General features: G+C 32.0%; 1 protein-coding gene across 2 annotated transcripts in view; it reads left to right on the forward strand.

Annotated features, from left to right (window-relative positions):
* The first annotated feature begins 1,216 nt into the window (after window positions 1-1,216).
* LOC139907012 (uncharacterized) overlaps window positions 1,217-21,988 on the forward strand; it is a 32,614-nt gene continuing 11,842 nt past the window's right edge. For both annotated transcript variants that reach the window (XM_071892958.1, XM_071892959.1), the window contains exon 1: window positions 1,217-1,375. In XM_071892958.1, coding sequence (XP_071749059.1) covers window positions 1,339-1,375 — 37 coding nt within the window. In that variant the 5' untranslated portion in view covers window positions 1,217-1,338. The remainder of the gene's footprint in view (window positions 1,376-21,988) is intronic.

Consider the following 21,988-nt stretch of genomic DNA (forward strand, 5'->3'; position numbering starts at 1 on the left):
GAACTTAACTTTCTTATAAAAGAGGAAATTTGTTGATTGTAATAACCATAGAGAAATTTCTTACTTTTATGATATTATCTATGTGATAACTACCTGGTGGGACGAAAAATCTTTATCCTTCGTTTTTGCTAGATAAATCATTTTTTTTGTGAATGCAGTAAAATTGTTCCGTTCAAATACTAAAAATAAACAAAAAAACAAAACAAAACTAGCTCTTCCTAAGTATCTCAGAAGCCGAGAAAATCCCATCTGAACGTGACCAACGAAGTTTTGGTCTATGCACTTTTGGATGCTCGCAAGAAACTAACAGAGGAGAACTACCCAGACATGAACGTGGTATTCCAGTAGGATCCAAAAGGGCCCAGAAGTGCTTGGGAGACAACTTCCCTTTCCAGCCAAAGAAAATGTTGCCCCCTACTCACCAGATGACAAACCCATTAGACTTCACTTTTTAGGTGCATTTTGAGTCCAAGGCCTGCACCGTCCGTCACCCAAATATCAACAACCTCAAGGTAAACGTCAATCAACACTGGAATGTCATGTCTGAGGACACCATTCGCAATAGGTGCAAGGCCTTCCGTGGCCACCTGAAATCCATCATTGATGCCAAGGGGGGTCTACATTGATGATTAGTGTAGCCAAGGCATCATATTAGTTATTTTTATTTTATTGACATACCCAATTACAGTTGGTTGCTCATATACATCTTGATAAAGTTATAGATTGAAAGTATAAAGATTTTTTCGCCCCACCCGGAATAGAAATTCTATAAAAGTGGAGAGGTCCCTATGTTCCCGGCTATTCCCCCCTTCCCTTTGGTTATTCACAATTTGGATACTAACTCATTTATAGATGATATTCGATGCATCCTTACTTGGAAAAGATATAATCAATACTAGTTAAATTAAGTATTGATCAAACCACAAATGAAAAGAGGAAAAAATGGAAATGACATTTTTTTCTTTTTGAAAATCCAACTGACAATTTAAAAAAAAAATATTATTAAATATTTCCCTCATTCTGTAATACCATAATGGTACATTCAAACTAAAATGACGTCAGATGTCGGTGTTAGGCACGCGACATTTATTATAAAAGGGAGAGCGGCAAAGATTCCCTCCTTCCCCCTTCTCTTCCTCTTCTTATTTTTTCTTCTCTTCCTTCGAATAATAAAAAAAAAAAAATATTACGAATGTACGGGAAACACATTTTCCTTCAGTGTTTCACCCTCATTCAATCCGAGATAGGAAAAATAAAATAAAAAATATAATATTGTTTGTGAGGAGTGTGAGTGACTTTATCCGTAAAGGATTTTGGATATGACTTGGACCTTGGAGAATGAAAGGACTACTTATTTTCATAGCTCTTTTTAAAGGTAATTCAATCATTGATTCTACGGATATTATATAATAGTATGTTTTTAGAGTCATGTACTAATAGGTATTAATTATAATACTTGAATGGTTGTTGAATAATCTTTAGTAACATTTGTATTCGTTTAAGGGGTTTTATATTAATGGTGTGCGTGAGAGGAGTTGAAAGATCAATTATTTCCCGTGAAATTACATTGATATTTAGTTTCCGATCTTCCATCATTGCTGCTTAAGTCATTGATTATCAACCGGGGATTCACAGTGCAGGGCGGCGGTAGGAATATATCGGGGCTTGGTTTTTGGCATTTCTAGGGGGGAGAAATGCCAAAAATTTAAATTATAAGGAAAAAATATTCACAAAAAATTTCAAAAATCCACAGTTGCTCACAAAAAGTTATTCAAAAATCCATACCTATTCACAAGAATTCAAATATTTTGAAAAAAAAATTGAAAAATTGAATATTTGGAAAAAAATTTCAAAAATTCACATTTATTCACAAAAAATAATTTCAAATATTAAATTTTTTGGCTCTCTTGCATAATTTCCCAGAATTATCTTGTTTTTTTTTTAAGAAAAAAACAATTCTTACCCAATTTTCACATAAATTTTTTTCATCATCACCAAAAAAAGTTCTAGTAAAGAGTTAAAATTATTTTTTTGGGGGGGACTATAGCCTCTCCACTTGCCCCTGGCGGATACCCAAAGTCATCAAAAAAATGTATTTTTATTAAAAAGGTCATCAAAATATGTATTTTCTAATGAAAAAGGTCATTAAAGAAATGCTTTGCAACAAAAAACGATCATAGAACCAAATATTAAACCAAAGTAAGGTGTTACACTCCAAAAAATGACCTCTAGGTACTCTTCGGTACAGATAAAAAGGTTGGGAATCCTTGGACATATTGTGACTTTTAAGGAGTGCAGTAATGGTGCTAAAAAGTCGGACCACACATGAATAATACCCTAATTAATAATGAAAAATGACCCTTTACGTATTTTTCCATGCAAAAAAAAATACAACTAATGAGGATGGTGTGACGAGTTAGACAGATGAAGGGGAAATGATTGAGTACTGAGAAGAAGCAGTATGAAATATTAACATCAATGTTTTCCTAAGAGTTTCAACTCTCTCTCTCTCTACAGAATTGATTTGAAACTGATTGCTGTTTCTTTTTGCTAAAGGTTAATATTTCCTTCTGATTTTTTTAATAACTATTATAATATATATGAACAAACCTTGTGTAAAAGAGAGAGAGAAGAGCAGAATAAATACTCTATAAACTTGCTTTCACAAGCCGAATACATTTATGTAGTAGTATTAAATGTACATACCTCTATCAACCTAAATATTTTGTTTATTTCTTAAGTGATTCACCCTAATTTTTTTTTTATTTTTTTTTTTTTACATAATATATGTTCTTTCAACAATCATTTATTTGTATAGCTATGTAAGTATATATGTATTCCCATGTTTGAAGTCGAATTTAATCAATCACGATAAGGGAACTTTTGACTCATTTCCGCTTTCCCTCAAAACCTCAATGACCCATCAATTTGATAACGTTAATTGTAAAGGAGTTAAATCAATTTTTTTTTTTTTTTTTTTTTATTAAATTACATTAGGTACAGGGATAGTTTGTACCGATTAAGGTACAAACATTGTACTCCGTATTTCAATACTTTTCAAGCATTGAATAAAAATGTCGGTAAACGACAATTTGCATGCACTTAGAGGAAAGAGGTAGCTAAAAAATTAGATGATTTTTGTTAAAAAAACAACTTTCCGTCTTGCTTTATTTTATAAAGATCGATTTATTTTGAAGGATCAGAAATTTTAGAGGTTATATCCAATATGGTTATTACATAATAACGCTACCAATTAACTATAGTACCGTTTTTAATGCGTCAGTACAGCCCGGTATCCTCAAGATAACTTTAAAACGAGACCTATATCCAAATCGGCGCACACCTAATTCTTGCACAATTATAAATTAAACCATTGTTCAGAACGATAATCTTCTAGAGGAACACATTGTAAACTAGGATGGGCTCTCGGTAAAGCATTTTTTCACACCACCAATTTGTTTATAATTTTAAAAAATATCGTGGACAATCTTATGTCCTACACTTTATTCTAAATCAATGTCTTGTCCATGTACAGATCTCGGCACTTACAAATCATTAGTTTATGCGTTATGAGAATTTATTTGATGACGGGATCTTATTTGCTATGAGTCTTTTTTCTGCAAATAAGGATAAATAGAATTGTTCTAATGTTATTAATTACACATTGAGACCATTATACTTCATTTATCAAGCTACGCATCGTAAAGTTCAGGCTATCGTGCGATATGATCGATATTTTTTATAAAATAAGTTTTCACAGAAATGCCAAGACTACAGAATAGAGTGTGAGAAAACTGAACTACCATACACCACAAAGACACCCTAGTAATTGAGGTAGAAAAAATAGATTATTTGTCCAGTGAAGTGTACCAAGGGTGCCAGATGTCTAAAATCAGTTCAATCCATCCAATAGTTTTGGAATTTGCACATACGAGACAAACAGAAGTATTTTTTATATATGTATGTATATTTATGTTAAAGGGCGAAGGTTCGGAGGTACAGAAACTAAGTGCTTTCCATTGTTAAGGCACTGCAGGATGGGAAAATAATGATAATCTTTACGACGTGCTACAATAATTATCAGTTGAGTTATTAGGGAGAAGAAAAAAAAATATTTTTGATTAGTTTTTAGTTCTCATGACGAACTTACTGTGCTCTTCAAGATTGTAGCTACTACAACATGATTCCTTTTGCTAGTCTAAAGGACAAAACGATCAATTGAATGACAAATCAAAAACAAACAAAAAACATACTCTTATGTTCTCAAAAAGTTTAAGCATCTATTAGAATGTGATATTTTGTTGATGTTGTAAAACTCTTTAGTTAGTTTTGTTTGTTAGATGTTTTTTTGTTTGTTTTTTTTGGACACATATATCAAATGTCAGCTGAGTATGACAAATTTCAATAAAAACTTTTGACATTATTCGTGATGAGTATTCATATACTATTTATAAATAAAGACATTATTTTAAGATATAATAATAATAATAATAATGTAATAATTGCTAGTGCGATTTTGTAGAAATTGCTTTTGTACTTTTAATAATAGTCATTTCAGTATTCATACAGTAATGGCTTGGTGTACGAGTTTGATTCGTTCCTGGGCGGAGCTCGTAAGTCAAAACAATTGATCCCATAAAAAAAAACAATATTGCTTAAAGGAGCTCTCGCAAGCCGTTGCCAACTCATGAGCAGCTCGTATCTATAAAAAAAAAACCTCGTATGGGAAGGTATTTTTTTGCTTAGAATCCAACTCGTATGCTGAGGCACTCGTAGCTGAAGGTAAAACTGTATATAGTCAAAATGACAGGGATTTTTTTCTTTAAAAAATAAATAAATAACGTTGTATTGGCAATATATACTATTTATTATTTTAGACATTGAGAAAATGCAAACATAGAAAGATGGATACTTTCAAAAGTTATAAAATAAAAAAGGTTAGTTGCTCTCAGCTGCTTCCGGTTATTTGAGTAATTAAAGTTGAAGAAGGTAGGTATATTTTTTGGGGGGGAGTCAAAAAAGTCGAAAAAAAAGGGCTTGAAGTTCGTACCTACTATTAATGATACATTTGTAGTCGTGTGGTTTATCTCACATATGTTTGATCCCATCTGCTTCCATCATCCTTTTCAGAATCAACAAAAATGATAGTTTGGGACATATTATCTTAATAGTAGTGTTGTTATTTTTCTAACTTGGTTCGGTCTTCAGTTATTTTTTTAGATCGATAAAAAACTCAAAAATATTGAGTCAAATCTAACACTCGTTTAAGATTTTTGATGGGTTCTTATAATATATAATTAATTACGTCAATTTCACAATATTTATTAGTGATAGGAGGATGAATAGGAGTCGGAGAATCGGGTGTTTTTTCTGGAATCAGGATCAGCATCCGGGAAATAATGTTCAATTTGCGATCCGATTCTTCTTTATTACTGGTATTAAATTATTTATTATTTTTCTAACTTATGAAAATAAAATAGGCTCCCCCCCCAAAAAAAAAAATTAAGGAATTTTTTCCTTTTAAATAGAAAATTTAATATTAGGAATTTTTTTGAAAAATTAAATTTTTCAAATTTTTTTCCCAAAAATGTGATATTAAAAATTAAGTTGTCGAGCAAAATTTTATTATTTAAAATATAAAAGTATCATAATCGACATCAATAATTTTTTCTAGAATTTGATTGAAATTCGCATCGGGATTTTCTTTTTTTTTAATCGTCCCATCAGTAATATTTTTGTATTATTTACTATCTCATTCTGAAATTTAAAGAATAGTTTTCTGGGATCTGAAAGAGTGATAATTTACTGTTAAATTAGATAGACTTTAGTACTTTTATACTTTAATAGTGATCACCGTACGACATCAGGCCTTTGATTAAAAGCTTTTCAAATTTGTCGAAAAGAAAAAGTTTTATCTATTTTTTTCCCCGTCTAGGTTTTGAGTAATGTTTTTTTAGACTGATATTCTGGTCCTGACTGCGGTCTCTAACTACAGACTGATGTCTAATTCGAAACACAACAATTTCCTTCTTTTTTTTTTCAAATAAAAAAAGGTAATTTTATGAAATTTCTTTCGTTTTTTAATCGTCATTTTTTTTTTTTGTGGGATAGATCAAGACCGAATTATAAGATTTCTAAACCAAAACTCAACACTTTGTTTTATTTGTTCCAGCACTACGTATAATGGCAGTGAGCTACTAACGCATTTAAAGTGATATTATACTAAATTATTATTGAAGCCGATATTTGTTGCATCATAACGTCATGAGAATGTTGACAAACACAATTACAAGATGACTGATTTAGTCAAATAGCCAGTATATTTTACTTACTTTTTAAAATTTCATGCCTTTTATTTTTTAGCGCAATTGTCAAATAGATTCTTTGAATTTTGAGTGCTATAAAAGTGTGATTTTTAGTGCCATTTTTGTCTTAACTATCTTTTTAATAGAAATTTTCAAGATCTCCATAATAAGAGAATAAGAAATTAATAGATTAATTTGAAAAGGGACGTTATCGGGTTCAATATAAGTCTCTGTAACCAAATAAAGGTTCTAAACTACACCTAAAATTCTTGAATATCTTTGAAATTTGAATACTAAGCCTACAAAGGACTCGAATATGTCTATGAACTATTGGGCTGTAGATATTTAGGAAGTAAAAAAAAAGGGTTTTGTGTTCAAGATTGTTTTTATGTTGACGCACCTAAGATTATTTTGGATCTTTCACGACTACTTTAAAAATGTCTTAGATTCGAGTATAACTTGTACATTTGAAATCTCAATTTTATTAAAGCATACAATTTTCTGAAAATTATTCGAACTTGTCCAAATATTATTTGAAAAATTTGACTTAACTTCAACTGGAATGATCAAACTCGAAACGTTCGAATAATAATTAATCAAATTTCTACATGGTATCAATCAAAAGGACACTAAAAAACTAACATTTATTATAATATGAGTTCATGGATTAAATAGGAGAAATATTATGTGGAAATTCTCAAGGCCAAGTTGGGAAATTTTGAGTCGAATCCAATACCATCAAGTTTAAAATCTATATTTTCTTCTTAAAATATATAATTATCTTGAATGGCACTTGGTTGAGAGCTAACCTCCGAATATCGTCATTTCTTGCTATATGAATCATTTTTATTAAATAATAACCCCAATATGAGCTCTGTACCTCAATATGTTTCTAAGTCATGGTCGATTATGCATTTTTAACTACAATTTTGTTTTATCTTGACTTTGACCTCTCAAAATCTAATGACCTCTTACCGTGACCATGTATAATCTTCGTACCAAGTTTGATCAAAATCTATTTGTAACTTTTACAGTAATCCTGGTGACTAACAGACAAACACAGGTAAAACATAAACTCCGTTCAAATTTGACAGTATTAATGTAATATTTACTGTATCATCAAAATGTTTAGAGGCATCACATATTGAGATAATTCCCTGGTAAATTAGACCAGCTTAAATACAGTGATTCCCAAGCATTTCATCCATAAGATTTTTTTAATAACTGCCAGCCTATAAAATGTCCTCAACCAAATATTGAGTACTTGGAGATGTATCGTAGACCAGCAGTCCCCTGTCTAAAAGCTCGTAAAATTTGTGAAAAAGAAAAAGTTTTTCTTGTCAATTTTTTTTTTTTGGATATCACAATTTTGGAATTAACAATTTTTCTATTCAAAATTGAGTATTTCTTTTAGAAAAATGTATTCTTTTATAGTATCAGCATAAAGTTGTAACTATCTAAATTTGGCAAATATATCTCAAAAATTTGGTTTCTCGGTCAAATTTTCTCTTTTTTTTTTTTTAAATCTTTTCTTAAAAGAAAAGTTACTTGTCAAATTTTGTCACTTTCAAAAAAATGTAGCCCTCAAATTTTATTTGTCAAATATGACATTTATATAAAAACAAAACATTCTGTCATTTATATGAGAAAAAAATTCTATCAAAATTGTCAAAGATTTGACTAAAAGTCGCCCCCCTCCCCCCACACACACACACCGCCAAAAAAAATCCAGTTCACAGCCCTGTAGAGCAGATGGACTTGGAGAAAACTTGGTTGTGAACCACTATCCTAGAAACGTGACCGGTCATTTAATTCCCCGTATACTCATTTCCTGTCTTTTCATTCCTAGTAAAATTTATCCTTGCACATTTCAACCTTACTTTGAAGAGGTATATTTAGTGACGTCACAAGGCCAAAACTAGTTATTAGTTTTTGAGTAGGGCTGTACAGGGAGGCCTGGGCAGTTTATGGATAAGAAATGGCGTCATCATGAATATTCAATAGTGAGTAGGAATGGAATGCCGATCTCTGGATATTGTTCATACCTGGGGAAGTAGAAGTAAACCCGTCATTACTCTTCCCTGCGATCGTCAATCAACTATAACTTTGCTCGGGACCCAAACTCCCTTCTCCATGATCACCTACTCTCACCTGCTTTAAGCTCAGCTCAGGATTGAAAGCGCATGACGTCTCTACATATCCATATTGAAATGGGGGAATGAAATGTCTGGGGATGAATTGTAGAGGAATGAATTTACTCGGAATGAAATGACCTAGCACCCCCTAGTACAAAGGCAATATGAGCTTGTCTGTTTTTCATATTTAAAACTATTATTCCTCTTTTGAATAAGGACAGCTGATGTGTGTCGCTCATACAATCATCATTACATAAGAGGTAGTTGTTCCACAAACAATCCACACGCAGGTGTCCTGGTTGTGGAGATGGCCGCACACCAGGAGGGGGTCCTGCATTTATGTTTGTTGTCAATAACATAACGAGGAAATAATAAGGATAGCAAATAAATATATTTTAACACCTTTCATGTTGAGTTGTTGATTGAGTCATGATTGATAAAAGGAAATGTTTCAAGGTTTAATTTATGACCTAAATGCATAATCACGAATGGATTATTACTCTTTGCCTGCAAGTGGGTATCTACGTACACATGTTCATGCAATTGGATTAAGTATCCCTTGTTTTATTAGTGAGTGAAGAGCGCCATAAAAAGACTGTTGTGGATTTCTTTCATGGAGAATGCAAAAGTCATTACTTTTTAATTTTAAGTATGTTTATATGATATTTAAATTTGAAAGTCCGCTTCTGTCTGAAGTTTTTTTTATTTTCCAAGACCTGAGCTATAATTACCTATGTACATATCTTAATTACATATTGCAGTATTTTGTTAATAGTTTAGTCAGTTCATTGTATTTACATAACATTAAGCATGGTTTTTATTTTCTTACTCACTATTTAACAAGAAAAAGGTGTAATTTATACAGATATCGTTAAAAAAAACCTCCTTTCAAATGATTATTGATTATAATTCTTTACAAATGTCAACGACTCCTGGATATAAATAATATGATACAGAAATGGATAGATGTTTTTTTTTTTTTTGAAGCCTTTATCCTTATTCTTGAAGAGAGAACTATTTTTTTCCACAAATTATTATTTTTTTTAATAAAACTGCAATTTTTTTTAAATTGTGAATTTTTTAAATTTTTACCAAAAATATTAAAAATATTATTTCGAATTTTTGAAATTTTTTCAAAATTATTATTTTTTTAATAAAAAAAAACTGAATTTTTTAAAAAACTTTTCAAAAAAAACTGAATTTTTGAAATTTTTTCCCAAAAATTATTGTTTTCTTTTGTTAAATATGGATTTTTTAAATCCTTTTCGAAAAAATCTAATATTTGAATTTTTTTTCCAAAAAATAATAATTTTTAGATTTTTTTGTAAAAAAATCTAAAAACCAAGTCCCTTCCAAAATATAATCCTGCGGACGCCCCTGAGATATATTTGGTTCCTACATCTCATAGCTGCTCGCAGCTAATTTAATGAAACGTCTTTTATATTTGTATACTGACAGATCATATTATTTACAATTACGACCATAGGTATGTATGAGGGATATACATTGACGTCACCTTTTTTTTAGAGCCCCCCTCCTACTCTAGAACTGAGTGAGAAAACATTCAGTAAATTTAGTTCTATTAATATGGAAAAATTACATTAGCAACACAAGTTCAGGACAGTTGGCCTTGATACATACTTGTATTGTTTAGCAAAAGCCCAGTGGACTCTGGCTATCCACATTTGTCCGTCAATTTAGTTCACATGATAGAGAAAGAAATATATAGAGGTTATGTTTACTTGTCTACCTGTCATAGTTAGACAGATCGGTAATAAATATTCTGATCTTGAAAAGTTTAATACATGTGTTGAATTTGTAGATACGTTATAATTCAAAGGGAAAAAAATAGAACTTGATTTGACTTGATCTAAATGAGCACATCTCTAATCATCATTTTAATGTTATTTGCAGGAAGATATAATTAACCTGTTTAAATTAATGGCTATTTCGGCGTTATTAATACATAGACAAATAATTAGTAGAACAATAAAAAAGAAACACCAAACTATTTACAACTATTTAACTCATAGACACTTTTAAATCCACGAGTTCGAATAAGATATCAAATATATCTATATATCATACCAAAGTTAACAGCTGAATATATAAATACACTTATTTACTCTTACTTTTTTTTATTAAAATTAATCTTTCCTTCGAATTTTTAAATCAAAATATGTATTTGCCTCTTTTTTATAAGTAAAAAAAAATGTTTATTCTAAAAAAAAAAACCCCGCCATTATAAAAAGTTTCATAATAAATAAATAGTAATTAATCTGTCAGTAATTGTCATCTGAAGCAAGTCAACCATTAAAAAAAACCTCGCATGGTGTCTTGAATACCCCTCGTTAAATGTAGGGTCTGTTGCCTCCTTGCATCATTTTTGAAAGTGTAAGTGTACGGGCCAATGGCACAGTTTAAGCTTGAATTTAAATTGCGGCGGGGGGGGTACTAGATATTAGATATATATTTATATCTATACTTGTGCAAAGAGACCATCTTAAAGATAGCCAATTAAAAAGATTTTATTAATATTTAGATGTAGGTATATGTGAAAATTCTAAACTAAAACGATCTATTATAAATTATAATTATATAATAGACAAATTTCTATTTTAAAACCTCGTTGAATAAAAACTTTTTTGGTTGTTTTCTGTCCATTTGATGAAAATATAATCAAATCTGCAGCCCCTTTTGACACTCTTGAAAATACAACATATAATTGACCATGTGAAAATACTGATTTTGGTAAATATAAGTCAATTTTTTCAAATGTTTGACCCTGTGATTTATTTATTGTCATTGGCATTGCTAACTTGTCATGCTCCTTCTGCAACCATATTGTAGATTAAAGATACATACTAAGATAAACCCGCTAATCCTCCTCTCCTTTTTTTTAATTCGTATTTAATATACGTTCTACCTTTTTCTGTTAGTACAATAATTCGTTCTTTTAATTTATAATTTTCTTGGTTTATTTTCGAATCAACTACCCATACCTTGAAAAACCTTTGAGGCACAGGGAACAAATCTTGTTTTATTAAAAAAAAGATCAACTTATTTGCGAAAACCCAAAAAATAAACATGCCCTTCCAGAGCCCATAAATCTTGTCCTATCAGATTGAAACATAGCCCTACGTACGTTACTTAGAATTCTAAAAAACTTTTATTTCATGTTTAATGTCTGTATCTGTCTCCGTTTTTGAAATTTTTATCATTGTTTTTCCACGCAGGCAAACGGAAATCAGACACACGCATAAATTATTTTTATACTATGTAGGATAATCAATTTTGAGGATGAGGAGGGCTTGACCCTACTGCAAACTCTGCGTATGGGCAATGGTTCCATAACTGAGATTTAAAAATGACACTTTTAGTTCCTGTAACATGTTAATTCGCAAAAAGTATGAGGACCATGCCCCCTCCCTATTGCTCGGCCCCTGGTATGATTACAGGACTGCAAGTATGCACCCCTTAAATAGTCCCTTAACACAAAATCTACCCCAAATCATTGACGCACCAATAAAATATGCTTTTTGATTAATTAATTAATTCCATGCATTTATTTAGTTTCCTATTTCTTGTCCATTTTGCATTCTCTTAACTGATGTCTGATTGTATCAGGCAATTTTTCTTAAACCTACATACATACATTATATTAGGTTGCTCTGAAATGCTTGAGACTGCATTACATTCAAAAGTGTAGAAAAAAGTACTCAACCATATCACATAGTCTCCTCCGGCTAACGTCGTGACAATGGTTCTCCATCCCCCATAACTCCCTGGAGAGCTCCTCTTCGTTCACTAACTCCATCACCCGCTGAACGCCGTATGTGTGATATTCATAGGTATGAAAATCGTAATCCCAGGGGATGTGCTTCAACTTACGGAAGATAAATCTGTCACAGAGATCGATAGGACTCCAAAAACTGCTATCTGTGGTCCTGGAAGAGCTTAATCAGGGCCTAAAGCACTTCACTCGCTCATCATTGTTGTTTTGAGAGAAAAAATGGGGTACCCACATGCTGAGGATGTTTTTGAAGTGGAAATCATCAATCAGGATTCCAAAAACCGCTGTGGGTGGTTTTGTTCTTCACCAGGTCCTTAACTTGGGTGATGTTGTTGGGTGTCCTTGTCTCCCAGGGACGTCGTCCTGATGAAACACTTACTTACAGCTTAGAAGTGCCATCCCGGATCTCACCATTCCACCGAAAGATGGTTGCATGACTAGGGTAGGCATTAGGGTGAACGATAGTGAGGTCGGTGTGGATCTCAGACACTGTCTTTTGTTGATAGGGTATCGAAAAGTAAGAAAATAAATTGTGATTTTCCATGTTCTGAGAGGAACTAATTTAATGAAGAAAGAGGATCTCTTCCGACAGTTGTGGGAGATGGGTAACAATTGCCAGGACGTGATCCGAGCCGGAGGAGACTATGTGACATGATTGAGTACTTTTTTTTAATGTAATTTCACGTCTTACTGGGGCAGTCTCAATCATTTCGGAGCAACCTAATATATTATATTATTTGCAATGTACCTCTGCACACATAGAGAGCTATGTTTTCAGTTCTTCATAATATTTAATATGACATACTTCTTAATAATTTTAGTCCCCTATCATAGAAGTATATACAAAATACATATTATTTAGGTAAAGTCTTTAGGAAATGTCCCCTCTCCTGTTATTTTATTTTTCTTCACCACTCTTATGGATATAGTATACAACTATTCTAAAGTTTTGTCAGCTCTTATATATATATATATAATTATAGGATTTATGTATATATATGTATGTATCTCTAATGAGAACATAACGTTGCTACATATAGTTTTTATTTTATTTATTAAATCAATACTTTCTTAAGGGTGAATGTGTGTGTGTTTTTTTTCAATACTACCATCTGCAAATTCTCTTTTTTCTCTCTTTTTTTTAATTGTTTGTACACATGTACTTATGGTTCAACAAAAATAGGATGGATGAGCTTCATATTTATATATGTATATATTTTTTGTACACATTAGCAAATCCAATTAATGAAAGATAAATAAATAAGAAAAGTTCCTGCGTGTCACTGACAAATTATTATTATTATTTAATCACAATCGACTAACTCTTTTATATTTAGTCATATTATTAAAGCTGTAAATTCTAAGCATTTTTTTGCATGTAATGTTTTTTTTAAATATTCCTTTAATTGGTCAGATGGAGTTGCACTGATTAAGTATAAGTAAACATTATAGTCAGTGCTGAAAATCCAGTGTATTTTTTAATTGGCCCGTTTTTTTGGAAATTGGTAGTCTGAATAATGAATTTTCTTTTCCTTCTGCAGTTGTCATTATTATTTAATTCCTGAGTAGTGAACAACCTTTCCTAAATAGATTCAATTATATTCAAAACCGGATTGAAAATTCGTGTGTGCTCATAATAGACGGAGGGTAACCCTGAGGATGTGTTGCAGGGTTATAATAGTAAGTCCTCGTTGGACTCAAAGTAGAATTGGGGATGGTCATCAGAGTAATTCTAGTAAATGTCCTTGTGTATATCCTTTTCTCCTTCCTCCCTTGTCACAGCTGACTGTAGCTGATCTAATTAAACGTCATGAGCATTATTCTTTCCCTCCTCCGAAACAATCTTCAAATTATCAGGGTTACCATCTTGATTTTCGGGTCTTTTTTTTTAACTGGCCAATTCTAAGCAAGATTTTCAACATTAATAATAGTACTACATTTACTCCATCTGAAATTCATTTCATTGGTATTAATTTGGTTGAGGCATAGAAGTATATCAAAATTGTTGTTTTTTCTCCCATTTTTTGCCCCCTTGAGTACTACTTATTTTATCAATCTTTGCTGAAATTTGAAAATTGACATTTCATAAAAGGTAAGCATACTATATTCAGCCCTAATTTTACTCTTACTTAATTTTCTAGCAGTAGTTCCCCACATTACCCAGAACAATAAGGGGTCTACTAACAGACATACTTTGCATTAATAATATATAGGGGATGCCCAAATTATGCAAATAAGATTTATTTTCATTTTGGGCTCTTATTTGCATTTTCGACCTTTATTTGCATTTTTTACCATTATTTGTATTTCCCCCGCCATTTTTAGATAAAAAATATGCAGTTATTAGAGTAAAACGAGGATTGAGTGCGAGTATTGGAGGAGAAAGAGAAGAAGAGGAGAGGATAAATCCATTGGCACCATGAATTTTAGAGGGAAAAGTACACGGATAGTCAAAAATTTATTAGATCCATCTCTCCACCAAAGCTATTTAGATTTTATACAATCCATTTTTTCTCTATAAATATAAGCGGGCATTCAGTAGAATTTCTTTTAAATATATTTACATTTATTCGAAGTTAAAGAACATCTTCCTCAATAGACAATGCCTAAGATAGTGGACCCCTCAGTGCTCATTAACGAGCCTGGTGGCAACAAGATTTGGACTTATGTGACTCAAAAAAAAGTATTTTCTATGCAAGCTTTACAACTTTAGAGCGAAAGCCAACAGGAATTCTATTATAGAACAGCATGTTCAGTGTGCCAGGCACAAAAAGAATGTAGATTTAAACAAAATGGGAGAAAAGCTACACAGAAGGGGCTCTACGTCATCCTTTCCAACCATAACTGCGATGGCGTCTTCAATACTAACCTAGTGAAAACCTTGGTCTCTGCTAATATCCTCCTTGACAAGATCAACAACATGGAGCTCAAAGATTTCTTGGAGAAGTACTCTAAGAGGAAGATGCCTAGCAGCACCACCATGACCAGGACAATGGAGAAAACAAGCAAGGAGGTAGTGTGCAAATCAAAGAGAAACATAAGGATAAGTTATTGTTTATCTCAATTGATGAAATCACGGTCAGCCTGAGTAGGGCCATGTGTGTAGTGCTGGCAGGATCTTTGGATGGTGCATACCTAGAAAGGCCATACTTGATCAACGATGTCAATTTAGGCACCACTAACAACCGCACGTGCAAAAACTTTTCTCTGTTTGAGCTTCTTGGAACCGAATTAAACTACGATAAGGCTTCTCACAGACGGGTTTTCCTACTGTGTTCAGGGGGGAGGAAGGTCTGAAAGAGATGTACACCTACCACTTGAATCCCAAAGCTTGCCCACAAACTTTGGGGCATACAGAAAATAAATCCAGCATTTGAGAAGATGAATCTTATTGGTTCAGTGCTCTTAGGCGAGAATAGCAACACCGAAGCAAGCTTCAACTGTTCCCCACGACATCCGTGGACTGTGAGAGGGCCTTCAGTGTTTTCAATGGACCATGTGAGGGACCAGATGATAATTCAATGGAGCAAGGATCTGCTTTATTGAGAAAATTTAATTATATTATTTGTTTTTTAACTATTTAAAAATGTTTATTTGCATTTTTGGCCTTTTTCTGCATTTCTATTTGCATATTTAGCTACATTTTTATGTATTATTTGGACATCACTAATAATATATAATAAAAGCTTTAACAAATCTTCAGTTCTACTCTCTGTTTTTCATGAGAACACTCACACGTAACCACTCAATACTTAAATCATTTTTTTTATAAATATGATGTGATGAGTACTTTTTAGGTTGCAACTACAAAAATACCCTTCCATTATCATACTGTTTACATCATTCCTTATAACTTCACTAGAAATCTTGAGTATTACACTCCGTCTTTTATGTGCACTCACATGAGCAGTGATGAAAATTCAGTGTAAATTGGGCATGTTAAAAAAAAGAAACCAAAACTCAACATGGTAACCCTGATAATTTGAAGAATGTTTTGGAGTAGATAAGCTACAATCAACTGTGACAAGGGAGAAGGAAATAAATAAGGGTACAAAATATTTTAGGGGCTACAAATTCTTAGAATTTACAAATTTTAATGATATGTCTAAATAATATAGACGAGTTAGTTAAATTTGGTGAAATAATAATAATATTCTGCCATTTTTTGGTTTCTTTATTTTAGCCCACTGGGAGGTAGTGTTGTTTCGGTCCTTATTTAAGACCGCTGTCCAGTACGGCCACATCCAGTCCAATGCCACTTGTCAGTTCTTAAAGAAGGTAAAATTGATCCCTCGATACATCCTTGCGTTGCTTTCATATTTTTAATTATTCTCAAATAGGATATAATAAATTATATAACTAACTAAAATTATAACATGTCTGTATTATTTTGTGTTATAAACAACATGAATATTTATTCCAAAATATGTGCAATGCTCTGAATTCATATCTCATATGTCATATTTGGCTTAATACACCATGGACATTTTTAGGAAAAATTTCAAAGACTGACAGTCCTAAGGACCGATTGGAGCGGTCTTAGGACTGGACTGGGCCGAATAGATAAGGACCAATACAACACTACTGGGAGGTCATCTCATTTCCAATTCTACTCATTGCCCCATTCCGGTATGTATGATCAAAAGAGGTACAAAATGTCATTGGTTGAATTCTAGACTTTGAAGTTTTTGATTCAGATGTCAAAAAATTATATTCTTCACTTCTACTCTTTCAGTATTTATTTATGCTTAGCAAAGGCTTGGGAAAAAGCATTTTTGAGACATGGAGTACATTTAAATCAGACAAAATATGTATTATTCTAATTTGAAAGACAATGTCATTCAAAACACCAATGCATATACAATATTTATTCACGCAGAAAGAAAATGATAAAAATAAGTAGACGTAGTACTGTGACATGTCTCCCTTGGGGATGATACCATTGCCATTCTGTTTTCCTTTACAGCAGGAGTCAACCAAGGGTAAATTTTGCTATTTTTAGAGAGTAAATGTTTTTATAGAACCATCATTAATAAATAAATATATAACTTGTGCTAATGAATGATCTCTCAAAATTGCTAATATTTATTTAGATAAAATATTTTTTTATCAAAATTACACCAGATTTAAAAAAAAAATGAAATTTTTGTTTGTCAAATAGTTAACTTTTTTTATGACAAAAAATGAAACAAATCAAATCATGCTTTTTATTGAAAATATAGGTCATCCAAAAAAAATCAATTTACACTCTGTCAGTCAACAAATGTTAAAAAAATTGGTCAAAAGTATAGGAACACAACACTTCTCCCAAAAAAAATAATCTTATTTCTAGTCCATGTCAAACATATTAAATACAATGTGCTCAGGCTAATCCAAACCATCTTTAAATACATCCGGAACCATAAAGAAAACATTTAACTCGATTATTTCAATTTTAAAGTGAGAGGTTGAGCGTTGACTTTAAGTTAATTGCGCAACTTTTAATTCAAAACAAGTATTTAGGATGTAGGATGCCTGCATGAACACTGTCATTGAATTGGCTTGCACAGAACACAGCCCAACGTACATCAAGAAAATGCTTAGGTATCCAAAGAGCACACTCTACGACGTCTACAACCGCTGGAAGAAGGAGAAGGCAAATAAGAGACAAGTTCAGAAGTATTGGAGTGATAAAAGTCGTACTCCCAGATTACTTGTAGGCCTAAACGGTCCGTGAAGACATCTCCTGCGACTTTGATTAACAATCTTGCTAAAAAATGCCAAGTAAGCCGTGCAACAATTTCCTGTGCGATAAACACTGACCTGAAGATGAAGTCATGTCGCTTCTACAAATGATAAATCCTTACAGACAAATTGAAGGTAACCAGGCTGCCCACGGAATAAAATTTCTTAACGATTTGAATTCCTATGGTAACCGAATTATCCTTTATTCTGATGGGAAACAATGGACCGTCGACAGATCCCACCGCATCCAGTACGACAGATGGTTGGCCACAGAGAGAACTAATTTTCCCCACGTCTTTAAAACCAAGTTTCCGGCCAGCATCATGACCAATAAGGCCATTGGGAACCACAGCAATGGCATTCCCCCCATCTTCTTTGAGCCAAAAGAGAGGGTTTGTGCCGACAGGTACTGTGAACTTCTACTCACCAAGTGATACCTTGGATGAAAGCTGAGGCCAAGGGTGTCAAGTTCCTGTTTCAACAAGACTCGACCCCTTTCACAAGGCCCGCAAGACCTAAAACTTGTTTAAAGAAGAGAAAGTATCTGTTTGACACCCCCACACCTGACCCTCGAACTCCCCCTATATGAATCCCATGGAGTTATATAGGAAGGGTTCTGCCAATTCAAAGAACAGCATCGATTCCTTGAAGGCCTCCATCATTTGTGACAATGGGACTTTTATCTACTAGATAGAAGAACTGGAGACAAAATTGAGACAGTTTTTGACTGGAGTCCACAAATTATGTTTATTTATTATTTTGCGTTTATTGATTTCCCTTGGGGCCCAGCAGTTCAACTATACAACCTTTGGGTCAGTGTGTATTATAGCATGTTAGAAGGGTTATATCCTGGCATGTTTCTTCATCATTCATTTGTTTTATCGTCCGACGATAATATAAATTGAAACGAAATTGCACACGATGATATTTCCTTGCAATAGAATTACTAACAATCATATTTCTTACAATAAAATTCTTTCACGATGATATTATCCACAACGATTTTGTCTTACATTGATAATAACCACAACGATTTTACCCCTCAGCGATATTATCCCAATGTCGTTGTCGGCAACCTTTTTACCACAATCTTATTACTGAACACCATTTTAAATGTAGAAGGCTCTCCTCTTTATAGGAGTAATTAATTAACCCCTCCCCAATAGCATCCTATAATCCTATAACAGGCAACTGATACTAACAAGGGTCTAATTCAGTCACACCATATATCTCGCTCCCGCCTTCTCCTCGCCCTCTTACAACCATCTTTAGTTATTGTTATTATATATAATCGAGCATTAAAGTAAAAGGACTACAATCAACAGCTGACTCAACTATATCTCCAGTCTTTCTCTCTCGTAGTCCTATCAATTCAAAGCTGGTCTGTTTGGTGAAATAAATTAATGTTTTGAGATTAGAAAAGGAAAACAGTTAGTAGAATCTTCCTTTTTTCTTATTCATTCATTCTTTCTCGAATTATTGTTGTGCTAACATCTCTTCAAATAATCTATTGATTGCCGAGTACCTTTAAGTTTGTACAATAAAATAACTTTTACTCAATAGTACCATACGGCTCGCTCCTGCTTTTTACATACACTCTCTCAATGCCCAGCCCTACCTATCATACAACCATCTTTCCCACTCAGATAATGTCAATTCTAGATTTACAACTTTCTATCTCATTGTTTGTTCATACAAAATAATCAATTCCTTGAAATTACCTATGAACAGATTACGACTTTCCACTCACAAAATCCCAACTTGTACTGTGAACGTACACAGCGTGATAAATGATAAATCATATTAATATATAAATTAATCAATAGACGTGTACAATATATACTTGCTGTAAATATATATTTTGGTATGGAGTAACAGTGTCTCAATTATCGTATCAGTATAATCCTTTATAACGTGACTCTCCTATGATTTAATTTATTATTGTGCCTTCTTAATATATATACATGATCTTAAAGTTTAATTATTTTTATTAAATGGTAAAGAGATTTCTAGGCCAGCGTTTTTTCTGTTAGATCTCCTTTCAAAACATTTTAAAATTTCAATGCACCCTAAGGCGTCCGCAGGACTATAATTGTTTGGCTTGGTTTTAGTAATTTTTTGAAAAAAAATCCAAAAATTAAAATTTTGCGGAAAAAAATCCAAAAATTAGATTTCAAATTGAACTTTGCGCAAAGAATAATTCAAATATTAAATTTTTGTAGAAGAAAATTTCAAAAAATAAATTTCTTATATAAAATTTTTTGAAACTAAAAATCAAATATTAACTTTTTTAGGAGATAAATTTCATATGTAAAATTTTTTGAAATCAAATATTAATTTTCTTAGGAGATAAATTTCAAAAATCTATAGCTATTGACAGAAAATTATTTTTTTTGGAAAAAAAATTTGGAAAATTAAATTTTTTAGGACTAAATTTGACAAATTAAATCAAATTTCAAATATTAAATCTTTCGTAAATAATTAATTTTCAAGTAAAAAGCAAAAAAAAAAACTAACCTGCTACAGATGCCTTCTTTTTTTTCTGTTTTTTGAAATTTATTTCATTCTTCATTTATTTATCCTAAAAATTTTCCTTAAAATTTAATTTTTGTCCATAGCTATAGATTTTTGAAATTGGTCTCCAAGATATTTAATATTTGATTTTTTTTTTTTTTTCACAAAAAAATTATTTTTTTGTTAACTCTGTGAATTTTTTTATCTTTTTGTGAACGGCTGTGGAATTTTTTTTCGATAGTTGTTATTTTAAATGACTGATAATATGGTTAAACAAAGCATCATTAGACATAGAAATTGTAAATTGTACAATAAATTAAAAGTTGTACAATCAGTTACAACTTGTACACTTCATATAATACATAATTAATAGTTTTAGTCTGCAAATCATAGTCTGAGCTCGTTATAACTTTTGACTGACCTAAAGGACTCTATGGAAAGAGCGGTCAAGGGGAAAATAAACAATTCAATCTAAAACACAGGGAGGAATATGTTCCTAACGTAGTTGCCCTTATTCTTCTCTTTTCACTAGGGGGAGACTCCCCCTTCACTCCCCCCCCCCACACACACACTGGTTGTGTGCCTAGCTGGAGGACCATGTAGCAGCTTCTAATTTTAAGCCAATCAGAATTAAGAACTACTAATTCCTACATTCCTTGCCTTGCCTAGAGTTCCTTTGACTGACATAATTATTTCGGTCTGGACCTGTCTTGTAGTAAAATTCGATCTACATTTTAAATTATGCTCCACTGCTTCAAACAGCAATCTAACTGATTTTTTTTTTTCACTGTATTTGGTTGTCAGTTGTGAATTTTTCTGCGTATTTCACTCTAATAAATGTTCTGAATGTTGATTGGTGGAACTTTAATTATCTCTTGTTAAGATATGACCAAATTCCCAACAGTTATTGAATAATAATTCTTAAATGAGATGAAGTGGAGTAAATGGCTTTATTTTACCTGTTTTCATGTTAGCATCACATATCTTGGCTATCAATTTCCACTAGGCAGCATTTATATTTAATTAAAAATAATCTAGAACATTTCATATAAAGAATAAAAAATGACTTTTTGACCTCATGTCTGGGGTCTAGTGGGGGTTTCAGACTTTTTCACTAACAAAATTGATAACTTTTGTAAAAAATATTTAGCTTATTTGTATTTAAAGACTTCCTTACATTATTAGCTTACAGTTTTTTAAAGATTTAAAAAAAAAACGGAATCATTATCAATTTTATAATACGAAGATTTCCCATGTTTTATTTTATTTCAAGAAAAAAGCAATATCTTAATTCGAATTTTCAATTATAGTATACTTAAAGAAGAATCCTTATTTATTTTTTTAATCAACAGAAAGTATATATATTATATAAAATCCAAGTTTAAATATAGAATAGTAATAGCGGCTCTACATACTCAATTAGATAATGCCCTTTTTGGAAGTGATCCAATTAAGATTCCACTCTGAATTTTGGATATGCTTGAAAACATATACTGAGACATGTTATACCAAAATTA

Source organism: Lepeophtheirus salmonis, chromosome 13, assembly GCF_016086655.4.
Source record: "Lepeophtheirus salmonis chromosome 13, UVic_Lsal_1.4, whole genome shotgun sequence".
NCBI lineage: Eukaryota > Metazoa > Arthropoda > Copepoda > Siphonostomatoida > Caligidae > Lepeophtheirus > Lepeophtheirus salmonis.